Raw genomic sequence first — 19,131 nt, 5'->3', positions numbered from 1 at the left:
CAGAGCTGGCTGGCTTCTATGGGTCTCACAGTGCTGGGGACCGACCCTTCACGGCTATCCCACCTGGGTGCCTGGCACCCCTTCTTTCCTGCTAAGCTACAAAGCCTGTGATAGTCATCCAAACAGCTCCAATTGTGTTTCACTTTGAATCCTTGTCACTCCTATACATCTCCGTGAGACCATAGTTGGCTTAGCACATATAGCTTGGGTACAAAACATTCATTACAGGAGGACTCAACAGTAACAGTTGGAGACATAATAGTTGCTCAAAAACTATATAGTGGTCCCATTACATAGCCTAGGCTGGCCTTGAACTTGCTGTGTAGCCTAGGCTGCCTGATGATTGCTCTTTAATTTAATTTTGAATAAAACAGTTGACATGTTTTTTCATCTGCCCATGAAAAGTAGATGTTTTATTGCCACTTTACAGATAAGGAAACTAAAGTTAGTAGGTGAGGAACTAGGACTTGAACCTTACTTATTCTGAACTCCCGACAGTCCTTCAGCATGAATGCTAACACAGGTCATGTTGGGGTGGTTCTCTTCTTTCCCCTTTTCAGGAAGATGTTGATGCAAGAAAGTTAACCTGAGCTGAGTGGCAGTTAGGATCTGAACCCTGGCAGTTTGTATCTAATATCTAGACTGCTAATCCTAACCCATAAGGAAGCAGACACAGCAGGCTTATGTGTTGCTGCTTGCAGTCTCACACATAGCTGAGCCCAGTGGAGATGCTGCCTGTCTCACATAGACCAGACCTAGACCAGAAACACCAAGGGACCAGCAGGTGAAGCAGCAGGCTGGCTGGAACTTCCTAACTTGTGCTTCAGAGCTGCAAAGGGCCCAACTCCCCACATCTGTTTAGAATGAGAATTGAGAGTCTTCGGGCTTCTGCCTAAAGCTCCCACTGCCTTTGGTTGTGCTCTTGGAAAGAGGGTATCACAAGAACTTATATTAAAAGTTATCCCCCGCCCTCCCCCCAAAAAATAGTTACCAAGGGGATTAGAGAGATGGCTCAGTGGTTAAGAACATGTACTGCTGTTACAATTTTCAGCATCCCACATAGTGGTTACAACTGCCTATAACTAGTTCTGGAGGATCCAGTGTTGTTCTGTTATCAGTAGGCTTATCCCCACACATGGTGCAAATACATACACTGAGGCACATGCACATAGATATAATTATCTTTTAAAATGCCAAGGAAAGCGTCTGGGGTAGATCAGTTGCCTAAGCATGTATGAGATTTTGGGTTCAATCCCCTTCACCACAAAAAAAGAAAATTGCCAAGGAATTTACCCACTTAGCAGCTGAAGCAGAGGAAGGTTCCCAGCTGTTGGTGCCCTGGTTGGCAGCAGGGGAGGGGGGGACCTGAGGGCAGTTTGTCAGGGAGAATGGAGCTAAGGAGAGGAGACTTTAGAAGCTAGGCCTTTGAGACCTGTGGATGAGCTCAGGGTATCATTCAAGAGACTGACCCAGCAGACATAGCTGGGGATAGAATTTCCTTCTTGGCAAGGGTGAACCTCAGAGTTCCTTTGGGAAGACATAAAGCAGAAACTTAAAATGTGCTTTCCCGGCCTCTACTGTGGAGCACTACAAGGTGGCTGCAGTGGGACATGAGAAATGGTGAGGAACTGTAGCAGAGATGACACCCCAAGGCCATTGCAAGTACTTCTGGGGGCTGAGTTAGCAGTTGAGGGAAAAAACACACAGCTGCTGCACGAGGGTCTTCAGTCAACATGTCGGAGAAGAGGGAACTCGGTAACGCCCACAGTTCTTGCTAAGGAACTCCCCCAGACAGCTCCCTGGGTTGAAGTAAGTCACGCTTTTCCTCTGTGGCTGTTGAATCAAGAGGGACTCTGAGAGTAGAAACTGGACCCGCCATCGCCAGTCACCCTGCTGCCCATCCTTGAAGATTCCAAGGCAGCTCTGCTTGGATCTGGCTCAGCATCTTCCTGGTGTGCTAAGATGTCCTATCAGAGATAGATAAATCAGGGCCCATCTAGGGATGAAACCAGACTCCCTTTGACAGTTACATTGGAGTATAATTCACACACCATAGCATCTACCCACTGAAAGTACAGATGGGTGGCTCATATTAAATTCTGTTTTGTGTCATTTGATTTCAGAACATTTTAATTGCCCCCCAAAAGAAACTTTACACCCTTTTACTCACTTGTCACCCTCCAATGTCCCGCCACCCCCTAAATAGTCATGAATCTTCATCTGCCTTCCTAGAGTTTTGTGTTCTAGACAGTGATAAAAATGGAGTCAGGGGGGCTGGAGAGATGGCTCAGAGGTTAAGAGCATTGCCTGCTCTTCCAAAGGTCCTGAGTTCAATTCCCAGCAACCACATGGTGGCTCACAACCATCTGTAATGGGGTCTGGTGCCCTCCTCTAGCCTGCAGGCATATACACAGACAGAATATTGTATACATAATAAATAAATATTTTTAAAAAATGGAGTCAGATAAGATGGTCCTTCGTGGCCAGCTTCTCTGTGTCTTCAGGATCCTTTGGAGAATAGCACGTGTCAGTGTTTCCTTTCTAGTTATGCTCAGCTCATACTCTGTCGTGTTGTCATTTGACAACTGATAAGCATTGAGTTGTTTCTCCTCTAGCAGTGAGGATTATGTTCCTGTGACCATTAATGCACTGGGATTTGTGTGGGCATTATCCTCGTTCCTTTTGGGCATCTCCCTAGGAATTACTGGGAGTCCTGGTCTTTGGAAAATGTATAGATCTTCATTAGATCTATGCACTTTGTATTCAGCCCATTCACCCGTGCAGCGTCTGTAACTGCTGCTGCTTCCCACCTTGTTTGAACCATTGAGAACAGGAGAGCAGGGCTGGGCAGGCTGCTGTAACAGACCCAGTCATTCAGTTCATTCTGTCAGGTGCAGTATGATGTGTCGTGAATGAAGGACATTATAGGCCGTCTTCATGGGCTTTCAGTCTCAGTGGGCACAACAATAAACAAATGTAAAGAATGAATAGTAGAGGTTGATGCTAAGAACTGGGTTGATGAGGAAGACTTTGAAGTGGTCAGACCATGTGCTCCTGAACTGAGAAGCAGCACTCTCACGGTTTGAACAGGGCCATCAGGACAAGGTTTCCCAACTGTGATGGGGGCAGAGGCTCCGCTAGATTGCTAATGGGAGTTAATGGGGCTTGGTGGTGCTAATGAGGTACAGCTCTGGTCCTGTGTGTATAGGGTCTTAGCCCTGAGCCCTTTGTTGTGTGCCTTTGCAATGAAGTCTGGTTGCTGTGCCCTCTCCTGCCCCTGCCCTCTTCCTCTTGTTTTATAATTCTTTGCATGTCTGCCAGTCCCATGGAATCTGCCCCTGCACCCAGCCTCTTGCCATGTTCTTTTTTTTTTCAGAATTGAGGGTAGCATTAGACAGAACTGGAGGGGCAGCCTGTAAAGGCATGTCTGTTTCCACCCTGCAGCCCACCTTGGGACACCTTGATTCCAAGCCCAGCAGTAAGTCCAACATGCTGCGGGGCCGCAACTCAGCCACCTCTGCTGATGAGCAGCCCCATATTGGCAACTACCGGCTCCTTAAGACCATTGGCAAGGGTAACTTTGCCAAGGTGAAGTTGGCCCGGCACATCCTGACGGGGAAAGAGGTGAGCACTGGGGATGGGACCATGGCAGCAGCTCCCATCCTGTTGACACTCCAACAGGCAGTGCTGAGACTGTTCCCACAGCCAGCTTCTTGTGTATCTATCTGATAGGTATGCCAGGAGCCAAGCATTAGAAGTAGGAAATCCAGTGGAGAAAGTTAGCATCAGGTCCTGGTTTTAACCTGATCAAGGAAGTGATCTTAGGCTTTTGTCTCACGTCCAGGTAGCTGTGAAGATCATTGACAAGACTCAGCTGAACTCCTCCAGCCTTCAGAAAGTAAGTGCCCAGTACCTTCCATCCATTTCTAAACTTTGCTTCCGAGCCAGACAGTAGTAGCATATGCTCTTAGTCCCAGCACTCTGGAGGCGGAGGTAGGTGTATCTGAGTTCAAGACCAGCCTGGTCTACAGAGCAAGTTTCAGGACACCCAGGGCTACACAAAGAAATCCTGCCTCAAAATAAGCAAACAAAAAAAAATCAAAAAACTTGTGCTCCTCCCCTATGGCCCTGGTTGGGTTTCCGTGGCAACTCCACCCAGTAGGCCTCCTGTCCACAGGCACAGGCTCTTCTGAAGTGGCCCCTTCCCAGCCACTTGGCCCTACCTGTCTGACCTACTTCCTGATTGTGTTATCTCCTGGCCTGGATCCAGCTCTCTGTACAAACACGTCTATAGCATTACTAGAAGGACATGCAGCTACACTGAGACACCAGGTGATCCAGTGGACTGCCCCTAGAAGTTCAGGGATGAATATGGAAGACTCGAATTCTAAGTCTGTGACAAGGTGCACACATTAAATGTACCCCTAGTTACCCCTGATCTTTAGGCTCTTTTGCTGGATATCATTTTGGGAGTATGCAGCTTTTGCTAAATAAAGTTGAACTTTTCTTCCCTTATTACTGGAGTTTTCCTTAGGTTGTAGGAGAACTCTCAAGTAGGGGCATAAACCCTATACCAAAGAAACTGTAAAAATGTGTGTGTGTGTGTGTGTGTGTGTGTGAGAGAGAGAGAGAGAGAGAGAGAGAGAGAGAGAGAGAGAGAGAGAGAGAGAGAAGAAAAGAAAAGGCAACTTTGAATGCAGGGGGGCATCAGCTTGCAGGTAACTGACAGAGTTGGAAGCGCACTATCCCCCTCATTTTCCTGGATTCAGATATTTAGGAGGAGGAGGCTCCAGACTGGCAAAATAAAGCAGTTCTTACCCAGGTTAGTCATGTTTCCTTTGGCCTTCCCAGTGTAGTTGACCCCTGCTTGTTTTTTCTAAGATCTGATTCTTTGTCTGGTATGGCCCAAAAGGTGGGTTTTTTGGTTTTTTTGAGACAGGGTTTCTCTGTGAAACAGTCCTGGCTGTCCTGGAACTAGCTCTTGTAGACCAGGCTGGCCTTGAACTCACAGAGATCCGCCTGCCTCTGCCTCCCAAGGTGGGGATTAAAGGCGTGCACCACCACCGCCAGCTTCAAGGGAGTTTTTTTGTGAACAAATTACAATGGCTGAATTAGAGGGATATGACCATGTAAACAGCCATGATGATGGGAGGCAGGGATTGCTACCAAGGAGTTGCTGCCAGAGTTAGAGTGGATAAAGTGACATCCCTTGGCTTGCTAACAACTAGAATCAAGGGATTCGCAAATCCTGTTAGCCCTGAAAAGTTTTTTTTTTTTAATTTATTTATTTATTATGTATACAACATTCTGCCTCCGTGTATGCCCACACGCCGGAAGAGGGCGCCAGATCTCATTACAGATGGTTGTGAGCCACCATGTGGTTGCTGGGAATTGAACTCAGGACCTCTGGAAGAGCAGTCAGGTGCTCTTAACCACTGAGCCATCTCTCCAGCCCCCTGAAAAGTTTTTATTACAAAACAAATGCAATGCTGTCATCACCAGGGCCTCCTGCTCAGAGCTTATGGAGGAAAAGAAGGAGACTTGTCCCTGCTACATTGGCTCTAGCCCTGCCGAGATGAAACTAGCATGGGATGGGCCTTGTAGCATTGTGGCTTACCACTCTGTTCACTGCCATGACAACCAGGACATCTCACTCCCTACCTCGCTCTTTTTTAACCTGCTTCTTCCTGATTGATTGGAAGGTACCAGTGCCAGACAAATAAAAGATTTTTTGTATTGTTTTTGTTTGTCTTTTTTTTTTTCTTTTTTGAAGCAGGGGCTCACCATGTAGCTGAAGCTAGTTTTGAACTCCTGTTCCTCCTGCCTCCACCACCAAGATGCAGAAATATAGCCTTTTTTTTTTTAAAAAGCTTTTTTATTTATATGCTTTCTTAGCAAAGACAATCTCATTCTGGCCATTCACTCTGTTGACATTTCTTCTTAGCAGTGTTCCCTAAAGTTTGAGTTTCTGAGGACACTGCTGCCCTCAGGGTTTTAGGCAAGCCCAGAAAGCTTTAGGCTTTCCCAGAAGAGTGCTCCTTCAGAACAAATGGATATGCTTGAGAATGGGATGTTGGTTCTGGCTCTGACTGCCATCGCAGATCTGCCCCCGGCGGTCACCCCTGAGTTGGTGACCAGGGGCCTTGGCTTTTTACTAGTTATTGGGTAAAGAAAGAACAAGAAAAGCCTGGGAGCTGGTGGAGGGGAAAGTTGGGCCAGATCCCTTTCATTCCAGTCCGTGAACACTCTGGGACACCATTAGAGAGAGCAAGCCATTTTTACTATATTCTGTAAACTGCCTTCTGGATTAGGGCTCCAGATAAACCAACACCACCCAAAACAAACAAACAAACAAAAACCCCAGTCCTCATATAAGTGGTGAGACCTGGAAAATTGCAAAACCTTTTCCAGTTCTCTGGACCCTGCAGGGGAAGAAGTTCATTTCTGTCATCTTTCTGTATGGAAATGTATGGTTTGGAGCCCCTGATTTTGTTTCACAGAGAGCGTGAGTGTGTGGAGGTGGATTTGATTAAAATTGGCATCAGCTATATATAGGAGTGGTTTCTTCTCTTGCTACTTCAGAGGCTCTGGAGAGAAAGGCCTCCCCCCGCCCCCAGTGCAGGCCCTCTGACATCTAGATGTCAGAAGATGACATGATGCCCCTTTGGAGTTCCCCCTCTGGTCACTAAGGCCTCTCAAAGGTTTGGACTCGGAGCTGGCAAAGGAGCTCAGTGCCAAATACTGCAGGATTCGGGCTTCTTCCCCTGCAGAGGCTGTTAACTCTGCATTAGATGGGCATGGGAGAAGGCATGGTCTGAGCAGGAAGTTAGGGAGCTTGCTCGGCTCCAGCTTCCCTCTCTTTGTGGGTTTGGATTTGGTTTCTTTGGGGAAAAGGAAGGGTCTGTTTTAAAAAAGAAAAAAGAAAGGAAGGAAACCTTACCGGGGGCTCTGACAGGGGGACGGACCTGAAGTAAGTTCATCAAGCAGGCATGAATGTAAACCCTTGTGTTTTCTCTTCCAGCTATTCCGAGAAGTAAGAATAATGAAGGTTTTGAATCATCCTAACATAGGTGAGAAGTATTGTCATCCCTCTTCCTCCCCTCAGCAAGGCTCCACATGCCTGTGTCTCTGCACACATGCATCCTTCTCACCTCCCATTCTGGCCTGGAGGCTGTCAGACTCTACTTCTGAAGGCTCAGCTCACAGTGCAGCTGCCTCCTGGCCCTGTGGGCTGCCCTGAGTAATTTGGATGGTTCAAGAGGCCCTTAACATGTCTGGATACAGCAGATTTAATGTGTGACTCCTAAGTCCCAACACAGCCTTTTCCCTTGCAGTTAAGTTATTTGAAGTGATCGAGACTGAGAAGACCCTCTACCTTGTCATGGAGTATGCCAGTGGTGGTAGGTCTGACACTGCCTCTTGCATTACTCTCTGTTCCCACCACACCCTCCACTCCCACCCCTACTCAGTGTACTCCACCATCTCACCTCTTGCAGGAGAGGTATTTGATTATCTGGTGGCCCACGGCAGGATGAAAGAAAAAGAAGCTCGAGCGAAATTCCGCCAGGTGGGTGTGTCTCCACCCTCAGCTGTCATTTCAGTCCTGGTTCAGCTCCTTCATAATAGCTTGGCCATGGGCAGGTTAATGAGTTCCCCCCTTCTGTGAAATGGAGCTGTGATGGTAAGAAATTGCCAAGCACACAGTGGAACTTCAGGCAGACTACTGATTACTTCTCTTACACATTTTACATTTTGGGGGTTTGGCACAGAAGAAGAGCTGCCTGGGCCATGGCCTTAGAAGAGGGTCCTTTGATCTCTGCTGATCCTCTTGGTAACTTCAAAATAGGTCCTGGGTGACAGCCCTGCCGATCCCTGTGGCTCACTCTCAGACCCCCAAGCTAACCCTAATTCCTTCCTTTCAGATAGTGTCTGCTGTGCAGTATTGTCACCAGAAGTTTATTGTTCACAGAGATCTAAAGGTGAGGAGTGTGTGTACGTCTTCCTGGGTTTTCCTGTGGGTCTGACTGTTCTCCTTCAGTCAGGCTGAGTATTCCAGAAACTTCCTAAAGACCTGGATGTCTTTAAGAATGGCCTTGTACCTAGACTTAGGCTCCTACCACATCACTAAAAGCATAGAGTCTTTCTCCTTGCCAGCTCTCAGGTATGGCAGGAATACTCAAGGCTTTCCTAGTCCTTTGGACATCCTGGCGGCTGACCTAGGAAAAAGTGTAAATGTGATTGTGATACCACGGCTGCTCTGTAGACACACACACGTTATCTCTGTTACCAGACACTCATATTTGCACTGCTTGTGCGTCTCTCCGTTGCTGAAAGAACTTGCAGGCATGACCACAAAACAGAGGTCTACTCTGGAGCTTGTGTAGCTCTCAAGATCCCTAGGCCTCAGATCCCATCCTCATGCCTTCCTCCTGTCCAGCCTGTCTGTGCTGACTGACCCTGCCCTGAAGATGGAGAAAGATCTGAATTAGATATGACTTTCTGGTGGCTCTCCCATTGCCCTCAGTCGTGCTTTATCCCAGTGCCTTAGGGTTCTCTCCATGGGGCTCTGATGCTCACCATCTTCCCTCTCAGGCAGAAAACCTACTCTTGGATGCTGATATGAACATCAAGATTGCAGACTTTGGCTTTAGCAACGAATTCACCTTTGGGAACAAGCTGGATACTTTCTGTGGCAGTCCTCCTTATGCTGCCCCAGAACTCTTTCAGGGCAAAAAATACGATGGTCCTGAGGTGGATGTGTGGAGCCTGGGAGTCATCCTCTATACACTGGTCAGCGGGTCCCTGCCTTTCGATGGACAGAACCTCAAGGTGGAGTGAAGTGCGGCCTTAGATCCTTTCTGGCTTTGTCTCTTCCTGGCCTCTGCCCTTCCCTCTATTCTCTCAATAACTTTCTACTTGTCCACATTTTTCTCAAGCCAGAGCCTCAGAAAGGCTGAGAAAAGCAGTTCAGTGATCTTCCCTGCTGGATAGAGTCACGTGCTTGTAATTTGAGCAGTGGAGAGGCTGGGGCAAGAAGATTCAGAATTTCATGCCAGCCTGGGCTGGAGAGTGAGTTCCAGGATAGCCAGGACTGTTTCACAGAGAAACCCTGTCGGGAGGGTGGGGGATGGAAAGCAGCAAAAACAAAAAGGGGCTAGGGCTAGCGAGGTAGGTTGGTGGATAAAGTTTTATTCCCCAGGACCTGCGCAGTAGAGGAAGAAAACCTGACCTCCTCCAAGCTGTCCTTTGACCTCCACTCACTGTAGTGCACACATACCCCGTCAACAAAATAAATGTTGTTTTTCTTTAAAAAAAGAAATGCAGTCTTTAAGCATAGGAATTAGAATCTTGATCCTGTCTGGAAGAGACAGTGGGTGTCTACCCTCTGAAGTACTCTAAGAGGTACATCGTGTATAGGGCTTGGTGGCCTCACGTGTGAGTTGCCGTAATCCCAGACTTTGCATCCTCTTTTTCAATGTCTGCTTATCTGGATCCTGGATGTAAGACTGTTCCCTTGGCCTGGGGGTGACTTAAATTCTCTAACCACAGGAGCTACGAGAGCGGGTACTGAGGGGAAAATACCGTATTCCATTCTACATGTCCACGGACTGTGAAAACCTGCTTAAGAAATTTCTCATACTTAATCCTAGTAAGAGAGGCACTTTAGAGGTGAGCAGCAAGAATCCAGCTGGCCAAAAATCCTGGGGTTCCCAAGGAGACCACCATGCTGAGTTTCCTCCACCTCTTTACTTTGCCTTTCCCTCTCTTCCCAGCAAATTATGAAAGACCGGTGGATGAATGTGGGGCACGAGGACGATGAACTGAAGCCTTATGTGGAGCCACTCCCTGACTACAAGGACCCCCGGCGGACAGGTGAGGCTGTGTTGGCTGGGAGCTGGAGCCTGCCCATAGATGGAGACCAGCCTTAACTGTCCTCCTCTCCCCCAACCACCAGAGTTGATGGTGTCCATGGGTTACACACGGGAAGAGATCCAGGACTCACTGGTGGGCCAGAGGTACAATGAAGTGATGGCCACCTATCTGCTTCTGGGCTACAAGAGCTCTGAGGTGCGTGCTCTGTATTCTCATGCCCTGACCTGCCGTTTGCACTGTAGGTGGCGCCCAGCCTTTAGCCTCATACCCTCTGTCTAATTAGTGTGAGGCCTCAGCCATGGTGCATAAGATCCTCGGTTAAAGAGCAGGAGGTGGCGCTAGGCCAGGCCTGGACTCTGAGGGATGAGTTGAGGTGGCTCATTGTGTTGATTAGAAAGGGCTGAGGTGGTCTGGATGGAAGTTCTGTGGAGGCCCATTATCTTGTCTCTCTGGAAGTGTCCATCTCTAGGTTTCTGTGTATATCCGTGTCTGTTTTACAGGAAGCTTCCCCAGTGTATTGCCTCTTTCTGGATCTTGTATCTGGATATGTTTCTTTGTGTCACGTGTCTGTCTTGGCTCTGGAAGCTCTATGGTTGTTCTTTTGCTAGTTTAGGTTCTAAATGCCCACCTGTACTCAAAGTTTCCCGCTCCGGTAGTGGTGGGGTCTCTCTTGGTTATAACTTTAACTTGGTTTAGAGATATTTCCATGGCACCTGGTATGAGCCCCAGGTTTCCCTGTGGGAAGGGATGGGTTTCTTAGTCTGAATGTGCGTGTGCTTGTGGGCGTGTGTCTCTTGATATGCAGATTTGAGTAGCCCTCTCTGAGGAATTGGTGTCTTTGTGGGACGTGTCCTGTCTATATCAGAGCATGTGTGATCAAGGGCATCTGTCTGCATTAGTCATGTAAGATGAAGTCTGTGTGTTAGGGCAGGGTGGAACATGCAAGCTTATCTATCTGGAGGAATCTCCTCGGGACTTTCAGTCTCCTTTAAAGCCACGTTTTCTGTTCTTGCAGCTGGAAGGTGACACCATCACTTTGAAGCCCCGGCCTTCAGCTGATTTGAGCAACAGTAGTGCCCCATCTCCATCCCACAAGGTTCAGCGCAGTGTCTCTGCCAACCCAAAGCAGCGACGCTCCAGTGACCAGGGTATGTGCTTTTGGGAATTACATGGCAGGGACAGCTTTCTTCTGAGCCCCAGTAGGGTCTAAGGCTGTGGGGAACAGCTCCGTTTCAGTCCTGGTTCAGCTCCTTCATAATAGCTTGGCCATGGGCAGGTTAGTAACTTCCTCCACTTCTGTGAAATGGGGCTGTGATGGTAAGAAAGTACCGAGCACACAGCGGGACTTCGGGCAGACTACTTCTCTTACACATTTTACATTTTGCCCCGTAGCCGTCCCTGCCATTCCCACCTCGAATTCCTATTCTAAGAAGACTCAGAGTAACAATGCAGAAAATAAGCGGCCTGAGGAAGAGACAGGGCGGAAAGCCAGCAGCACCGCCAAAGTGCCTGCCAGCCCTCTGCCCGGCCTGGAGAGGAAGAAAACCACTCCTACCCCCTCCACAGTAAGCCATGAGCTGCCATCCCCAGACCCTCGTCTCCCTCTAGTCCTCTGGTCTTCCTTGGTGCAGCCTGGCCCTTGGCTATACCTGAGCTTACTGTAGAAAGTAAGCTACAGAGCAGCTTGGGGCAGGGGCATCCAGTAGTCCTGGGAAACAGCATTGGCTCCTGTGAGACAGCTCTTGCCCTCCATTCCTCACAGAACAGCGTCCTCTCCACCAGCACAAACCGAAGCAGGAACTCCCCACTTTTGGACAGGGCCAGCCTTGGCCAGTCCTCTATCCAGAATGGTAAAGACAGGTGAGTACCTGGATTGCCTGCCGTGATGTTGGGGCCACTTCTCACAGTGGCAAAGATACCTGTCAGTAGCATCATCTTCTGCTCTCCAGAGCAGTGTCCCTGGAGTCGTGTTCTGGCCCTGTCCAGTCTAGCCATCCGCCTTCCCTGCTCCATGCCGTCCTTCCTCCTGTCCTCCTCTGCTCTTTGACATTTGCCAAGCATAGGTTATCACATGAGCTCTCGTCAGTCATCCTGCTTCTTGACCACGCCAAGCCTAGAATTGTCCATCTGTCTAGGTACCCATGACTTTGTGTTTGGGACCCCGACTGAGGGACTCCCCAGTGAGAGCTTTACTGTGGTCTTAGAAGCACAGTTCCCCACCTTGCCTGCCACCTTGCTTAGCGCGTTACATTTCTGGTTCCACGTCTTTTGAGTTTAATGAAAGTTTCTCCTCAACTGCATCCTGTCCTTTGTATAGAGGGAAAATCATTGTTCTCCCATTTCCTAGAAGGCCAGTGTGACCCTCCTCTCAGTTTTCCCTCACTTCGGTTTTCTCTTCCCAGGCTCTGGCCCTCCTAGCTGTTTACTCACCTTGCCCTCCTTCAGTGACTGGTCCTTAGCTCTCACTCCCTGGATCCACTCCCTGGGCCTGACCTGCACCCGCCAAGGCTACAGCTCTGACCCTGGCCCTGCCCTTGCTTCCTAACCCAGGCTCTTATCTCACCCTTAATCCGGGCCTCTCCGCTGCTTTTGTCTCCTAGCCTAACCATGCCAGGGTCCCGGGCCTCCACGGCTTCTGCTTCTGCCGCAGTCTCTGCGGCCCGGCCCCGCCAGCACCAGAAATCCATGTCTGCCTCCGTACACCCCAACAAGGCCTCTGGGTTGCCCCCCACGGAGAGTAACTGTGAGGTGCCTCGGCCCAGGCAAGTGTGCTGGGGTGGCTAATGCACTTGTCCCTGGCCTGTCTCACCCTTGCCCTACAGTATCTTCCCACCTAGGGGGACCTGCTGCATTTTTGTCATCTTAGCTACAAGAAATAGCTCTGTACCCTACACCTAGGGAACAGAGGACACAAATGACAGTAATGCCCTCCTCCTTCAGCTCCCTCAGAACAGGAGTGCAGGAAGCTGTCTAGAAGCTCCAGAGGGAAGGCTTTTTGTTCTGTTCTGAACGGACAGTCAGCTCTTGAGGGTTCTCGTTGTGTCCCCTTGCAGGTCCAGGGCCAACTCTCTCCAGCCTATACTGCTTGTATACATGGGTCCTCCTTGTCTCCCCTCCCTCCTCCCCAGACCATCTCACTACTGTCCTCAATGGTCAGTCCTTTCCTTCTGTGTCCTCCGTGATGGCTGCTTCTGCCCTAGCATTCCCCATCCCCATCCCAGGGCCTGCATGTGCTCAGCACTGGTGGCTCCCTATACCTGACATATGCCTTTGCCCCTACCTCTTTTCCCATAGCACAGCCCCCCAGCGTGTCCCTGTCGCCTCCCCCTCCGCCCACAACATCAGCAGCAGTGGTGGAGCCCCAGACCGAACTAATTTCCCCCGGGGTGTGTCCAGTCGAAGCACCTTCCATGCTGGGCAGCTCCGACAGGTGCGGGACCAGCAGAATCTGCCCTACGGTGTGACCCCAGCCTCTCCCTCTGGCCATAGCCAGGGCCGGCGGGGGGCCTCTGGCAGCATCTTCAGCAAGTTCACCTCCAAGTTTGTCCGCAGGTGAGGGGCTGGGACCAGGCTTTCCCACTTGCATGGGGGTTGGTGGTGGGGACAACAGAGCTGGGGTTGGGGCCTTAGCAGGACTGAGAAATAGAGTTGTTCTCAACATCGTCGGCACCTAGACTCATCCTCTTAGGCCTTTCCCCAGCTCTTCTCAGGCACCCCTCATTTGATGGCCCCAAGCAGATGGGCGATGCCGCCTCCTCTCTAGAGGAGTGTGAACTCAGATGCTAAAATAAAAGCCCCCTCTTCTCTCCTGGGTTCCCATGGAAACTTATATTTGGTGACGCAGCTGCAAAGTCATGAGGCATGAGCTAGGCTGGGTTGACAAGATTTTCCTAGTCTATTCTTGCCCCTTTGACCTCCTTCCCCTGTTCGCCCTCCCCCAGGTAGATTGTGTCTAGCTCTAACAGTGTTCTTCTGCCCCGGGGCTTCCCAGGCAAACCCCATAAATCAAATGGCTGCTGAGGCTGCCGTGGCCTCTCTTGCAGCACCAGGGTTCCAGTACCTTCCTAGCCTAGACCCAGGTGGGGAATCTCTTCATGAGGTGGCTCAGCCTTGGGATCTTCTAGGGATACTTTGTCCCTATTCAACCCTGAAGTCTAAACTGTTCAGAACCAGAGGGGCTTTTTGAGAGCAGACCTACCCCACCTGCTGCAGACCTACCCCACCTGCTGCTTGTCCCTTCACCCTTCCAAGCCGCCAGACACAGATGAGGCTGTAGGGGCCAACAGACCTGAAGTCCAGGACTCTAGTCTCGCTGAGCGGCTCTTCTAAAACTCAGGAGGCCCTTGAACCTGAAAAGCCCACTCCCACCTGCTTATCCACATACCGTCTTGTTGGTTTTTTGTTTTTTGTTTGTTTGTTTGATTGGGTTTTCTTTTTATTTCTTTTTTTATTTTGTCTTTTTTTGTTTGTTTTTTTTTTTTTAGAAATCTGTCTTTCAGGTTTGCCAGAAGGTAGGCGTTGAGCCCGCTCTGTATGTGTGTATGTTTGTCTGTGTCTTTGTCCTGCCTCTGTCACTAACTCCCCTGTTGGCTGATGCTTCCTGTCTCTCTGCTGACCTTGTATCTGTGGACCTCCTGTCTGCTATCTTAAAGGGATGAAGACTTCTCTGGTGGGGTCTCACCCCTAAGCCAACCTTCCTGCCCTTCACACTGGCAGGGCTTAGAATACGTGTTCTCCTGAGAAGACATTTTGGGTCCCTCAGAGCAAATGACTTTGCAAGTGAGGGGCCTCCCTTGGTCTGCAGGCACATGTCCTCGAAGAGAAGAGACCTCAGGGACTCTCCCTTTAAGATTGTGTCCTCATCCCAACCCAGGTTTGGGTCGCACTGGGCTCCCTTTCTGGCCCTTCCCTGTTGTTTGCATGTGCTGCAAGAAACCTTCACGGGGTTGAGGTGCATCTGCAATGATGTCTTATTTGGGGGTGTCCTGGACTTGCTGAACCTCAGGGCTGTGACCTGTCTCCCCTGGACTATGGCATGACAGGACTTTGGAGGTACTACAGGGACATTAAGGGTCCCTTGGCTAGCCTGACTCCTCCAGGCCCCAGAAGCTTTTGCCTCATAGATGTAGTCGAGCGCCCCCTTCTGGTGGATACTGCAGAACTGACCCAGCCCACCCTGGCACCGCATCTGGGCTCTTACGCTGCTCTCCTCTGGGCTGTTTCCTCCAGATGTCGCCTGAGCCTGCCAAAGAGCCAAGAGCTGGATATTCTCAGGCAGGGGTCATTCTGCCGCCAGGCCCTGGTGGAACAGCAGGAGGCCCACACCTTGCTCCTACATCTCCCTTCCTGGGACAGAGCCTGGCTTGTTCAGCCTTGGCCATGTCCTCTGCAGGCGTAGGTACGCCAGGTACTGAGCTGCAGACTGAGGGCCAGATTGGGAGCTCTGGATTTTCCTGTCAGGTGCCTTGGCTCCTCAGATGAGAGAGAGATGGGCCAGATGGGATCTTGAGACATCCCTATCACCCAGCCCACCCCAGCTCACTGCATGGCTGGCAGGACCTGCCCCATAGGGGCCTGGAGAGAGCGGACAGCCCCATCCTTGGCACTCGGGCCCTGCTCACAGTGTGCTCGTTGGCATCTGTGTCTTGTGTCTTCTTGCTCCTTTTACATGTGCTGCTGCTGCTGCTGCTCTCTCCTCCTTGTCCCTCCTCTCCCTACAGCCCCCAGAATCCCAGGTCCGGGTAATCATCTTCCTGGCAGGAGCTGGAGAAGCCGCTCAGCGGGGCCAGACCTCTTTCTCACCTCCCTAGGGCCCTGCCCAGCCCTTGCCTTGTGTGAGCAACCAGCCTGGCAGCCAGCAGTAGGGGAGCAGCACAGTGGTCTTGCCCACTGGACCCCAGACACCTATCCCAGGTGTCTGCTTATCAACTCCAGGTTTTGACACAGTGACCTCTAAGAGGCTTTCACAGTCCCGCGTCCAAGACAGACAGTATGGCCTTCACCTCTGTCTTCATTCTGACACCCTGGTTATTGGCACAGAAATTTATTCCCAGCCCCCATGCCAGTAGCGATCTTGAGCCTGGCTGTGGGCTGGATGGGGAGCTACTGGTGCTGGGCTGTGCTCTGGGTACAATGTGCCTGTACAGCCACACCCTCCTCCCCCAGAGCTAGGGCTCCTTCCACCAGCACAGATCTCTGGGAATGTGGGGAGGGATAGCCCCCCGCTGGGGCTCCCTGTCAGAAAGGGGCAGTCAAGCTGCCAGTGTGAGGCACTGCCAAGCCATCCATGTTGGTCTGTAGATGGCTGGCAAGTAGCTTTTGGGTTTGGGTCCTGCCCACTCACTGGTGGCCTGTCCCCAGACCTAGCCTCACCTGGGTCTGCAGGGTGGAAGGAGCGAGAGATCCCAGACTAAACTCTCCCTCGCTCTGTTTTTTGAGGAACCTGAATGAACCTGAAAGCAAAGACCGAGTGGAGCCGCTCAGGTGAGAGGGCCGGAGCCAGCACTATTGGCCCCGCCCAGGCCACCGGGCTTGCCACAGCATCCTGCTCCTCTTCCTCCTGCCACTGGCTCGCTCTCTCTCTCTCTCTCTCTCTCTCTCTCTCTCTCTCTCTCTCTCTCTCTGGCGATTCTGCCCTGCCTCCCTCTTGGGGCTCCCTTTCCTAGGAGAATTTCCCTTTCCCATGCCTACCCGCAGTGGCTCTGGGCCTTGCTCAGGTCCTCGTGCATTCTGGAACCAGAACCCTAGCAGGGCAGGGACACTCCAGGTTCCTACCCTTCCTGGCCTTGCTGCTCAGCCTCATCATCCTCATGGAGGACAGTCGGCTTGGTGCTGCTCAGTGCCCTTGTTTCCTGCCTGATTCCCTAAAGAAAAGAACCAGTAACAGCATGGACCTGTCACCCTACCCCAGCTGGCCTCTTCTCACCCTCCATCCTGAGAGACAAGAGCCAGGGGCCTCCCATGTCTTATGTGCCTCTCCAGGACAAGGGACTGGCTGCTCCCTCTTCCAGCTGTTGCTGCGCTCCTTCCTGCTTTCCTCTCTGGCCTCAGGGTCTGTCTGCCAGGGTGGCTCTCTCATGGGTGGGATGTCTCAGCCCCCATCTTACACCTCCCTCTACCCTGTCCACAGACCTCACGTGGTAGGCGGTGGAGGCAATGACAAGGAAAAGGAAGAGTTTCGGGAGGCCAAGCCTCGTTCCCTGCGCTTCACGTGGAGCATGAAGACCACGAGCTCTATGGAGCCCAATGAGATGATGCGGGAAATCCGCAAGGTGCTGGACGCCAACAGCTGCCAAAGCGAGCTGCACGAGCGATACATGCTGCTGTGCATGCATGGCACCCCAGGCCACGAGAACTTTGTGCAGTGGGAGATGGAGGTGTGCAAACTGCCCCGGCTGTCTCTCAACGGTGTTCGGTTTAAGCGGATATCGGGCACCTCCATGGCCTTCAAAAACATTGCCTCCAAAATAGCCAATGAGCTGAAGCTTTAACAGGCTGTCAGGAGGGGGGCAGCAGAGACCCACCACTGGACTTGGCTGCAATCCCCAGAGAGAAACTGCAGGATGAGTTGGTGTGTCTCCCTGCTGGCACTTGTCCCCTTCCAGGCTCTTCTCAGTTTTTTCTTCCATGTTTGTGGGGGATGGGAAATGGCTCTTCCTCCCTCACATTCGCCCCTGCCCAGAAGTCCCTCCTTCCCCTCTTCCCTACAGGAGGCAAAGGAAGGGGAAGGGGGGGGGCAGGGCTCCCCCTCGGTACTGCGGTTGCACAGAGTATTTCGCCTAAACCAAGAAAATTTTTATTACCAAAAAGAAAAAAAGGAAAAAAAAAAACTCCCAGCGGCCACCTTTCCTCCCTGCCCCATTGGGACAGTCAAGACTGGATCTGTGGGGTTCCTGGGAGGGTGGCTCAGGGCTGGAACACTCTCAGGCAAGAGTGGTGGAGTTCCCTGGCAGGCCCTCCGCCAGGCCCACTTTGGGCTTCTCCCCTCTCCCCACTTTCCCCTCCAAGCGACCCACCAGAGGTGGCCTTCCCCGCCCCCGGGCCCTTGGGCTACAGGCCTTTACACTGGGGCCGGGTGGGGGTACTGCACAGCCTTGGCGAGGGCGGGCGGTGGGACCCTGGTCCCCTCCATACCATGTCCTCTGCTCACCTTCCCCAGAGCTGGGCATTTCCTTCCATGAGCTGCTGTGGGGATATTTGTTCCCCTCCTCAGAAGTCTGTGCCATCTTCTCCCACCTTTCCGGCGGAAGGCGGGGCTGACCCCAGTACTGGGAGAGGGGTGGGGGTTGGGTTGTGGGCTCTCAGCCCCCAGGGGGCTGCTTGGGAACGGGGACACAGCCTTCTCCGTTCCGGGCGTGTTTGTCTGAAAGCACAGCCCCTCACCACCACCACCCCACTGCTTCCCCTTCCTTGGCATTAATCTGGGCACCGTTCTCTTCCTTCAGCCTTGCCTTTTCTTCCTGGCACTGCCGCCCCTCCTCTCAGGAGACTGCCCAGGGCCTCCATGGCTGCCTGGCGGAAGGCTGGATTGGGCGGCAGGTCCAGGAGCCTCTGTCCTTCATAGGGTGGGGTGAAGTGACTCGCGCTTGCTAACCTCCAAGGCCAGTGTGTGACTGGGTGGCTCTAGGCGCTTGGCTGGTGGTGGCCACTGCATCCCTTAATTTATTTCTCTGCTGTTTCAGTTCTTGAGAAATTGGGGGAGTCTTACAGAGGCTGCCTCTGCCCTCACCTGAGTTGTACATTTTTTTTGTGATGGGTTTTATTTTTTATTTTATTATTTTTTTGATTTACAATGACTCCGCCCCTAGCCTGTGTCGTGTCACCCCCACCCTCACCGGTTCATCACCCTGGCTCCCCGACCAGGCCAGACTCAGCCACATGTTGAGTCCTTGGGTTCCAGGAAGGGACCTTGCCAACCTCAACCCTCCAGCCCCGTGCTCCACTGGCTATGGCTCAGACCAAGGGCTCCTCCTCCCCCCTCTTGCCCTATGGAACAGCCCGGGTGCTCCAAGGGGGCCAGGAGGGCATGGCTTGGCTCCCAGCGACTGGGGTGGGGGCCGGGGCACCCAGGCAAGGTGGCCCCTCCCTGCCTAGCCCCCTCTTCCCTTAACCCTGCACTTAGTTTCTCCTCTGGATCAAACACGTAATAAAGAGAATGTTTGGAATCTGAGCTGCCTCCTGTTTCTTCTCCCTGTTGGGCGAGGACTCACTGCTCCCCTGGGCAAGATGTGGCCTTGCATTATTGCTTACTGTCTAGGT

General features: G+C 51.6%; 1 protein-coding gene across 8 annotated transcripts in view; it reads left to right on the top strand.

Moving 5' to 3' along the window:
• The window catches only part of Mark2 (microtubule affinity regulating kinase 2), a 68,407-nt gene extending 49,365 nt beyond the window's left edge, over window positions 1-19,042 (top strand). For 4 of the 8 annotated variants that reach the window (XM_050136694.1, XM_050136689.1, XM_050136690.1 and 1 more), the window contains 18 exons: window positions 3,445-3,624; window positions 3,845-3,898; window positions 7,022-7,070; window positions 7,335-7,400; window positions 7,497-7,567; window positions 7,923-7,979; window positions 8,593-8,829; window positions 9,550-9,669; window positions 9,774-9,873; window positions 9,956-10,068; window positions 10,889-11,021; window positions 11,266-11,438; window positions 11,636-11,733; window positions 12,474-12,635; window positions 13,168-13,425; window positions 14,358-14,384; window positions 16,312-16,356; window positions 17,003-19,042. In XM_050136694.1, coding sequence (XP_049992651.1) covers window positions 3,490-3,624; window positions 3,845-3,898; window positions 7,022-7,070; window positions 7,335-7,400; window positions 7,497-7,567; window positions 7,923-7,979; window positions 8,593-8,829; window positions 9,550-9,669; window positions 9,774-9,873; window positions 9,956-10,068; window positions 10,889-11,021; window positions 11,266-11,438; window positions 11,636-11,733; window positions 12,474-12,635; window positions 13,168-13,425; window positions 14,358-14,384; window positions 16,312-16,356; window positions 17,003-17,363 — 2,259 coding nt within the window. In that variant the 5' untranslated portion in view covers window positions 3,445-3,489 and the 3' untranslated portion in view covers window positions 17,364-19,042. Of the gene's footprint in view, window positions 1-3,376; window positions 3,625-3,844; window positions 3,899-7,021; window positions 7,071-7,334; window positions 7,401-7,496; window positions 7,568-7,922; window positions 7,980-8,592; window positions 8,830-9,549; window positions 9,670-9,773; window positions 9,874-9,955; window positions 10,069-10,888; window positions 11,022-11,265; window positions 11,439-11,635; window positions 11,734-12,473; window positions 12,636-13,167; window positions 13,426-14,357; window positions 14,385-16,311; window positions 16,357-17,002 lie in introns of those variants that run through there. The other 4 variants (XM_050136692.1, XM_050136695.1, XM_050136688.1 and 1 more) reach the window with 4 other exon arrangements.
• The last annotated feature ends 89 nt before the right edge of the window (window positions 19,043-19,131 follow it).

This window comes from Alexandromys fortis, unplaced genomic scaffold, assembly GCF_014885135.2.
Source record: "Alexandromys fortis isolate MF-2015 unplaced genomic scaffold, M_Fortis_MF-2015_v1.1 scaffold_3, whole genome shotgun sequence".
Lineage (NCBI taxonomy): Eukaryota > Metazoa > Chordata > Mammalia > Rodentia > Cricetidae > Alexandromys > Alexandromys fortis.
The sequence above is the reverse complement of the archived record's forward strand: the minus strand, read 5'-3'. Positions and strand labels throughout refer to the sequence as shown.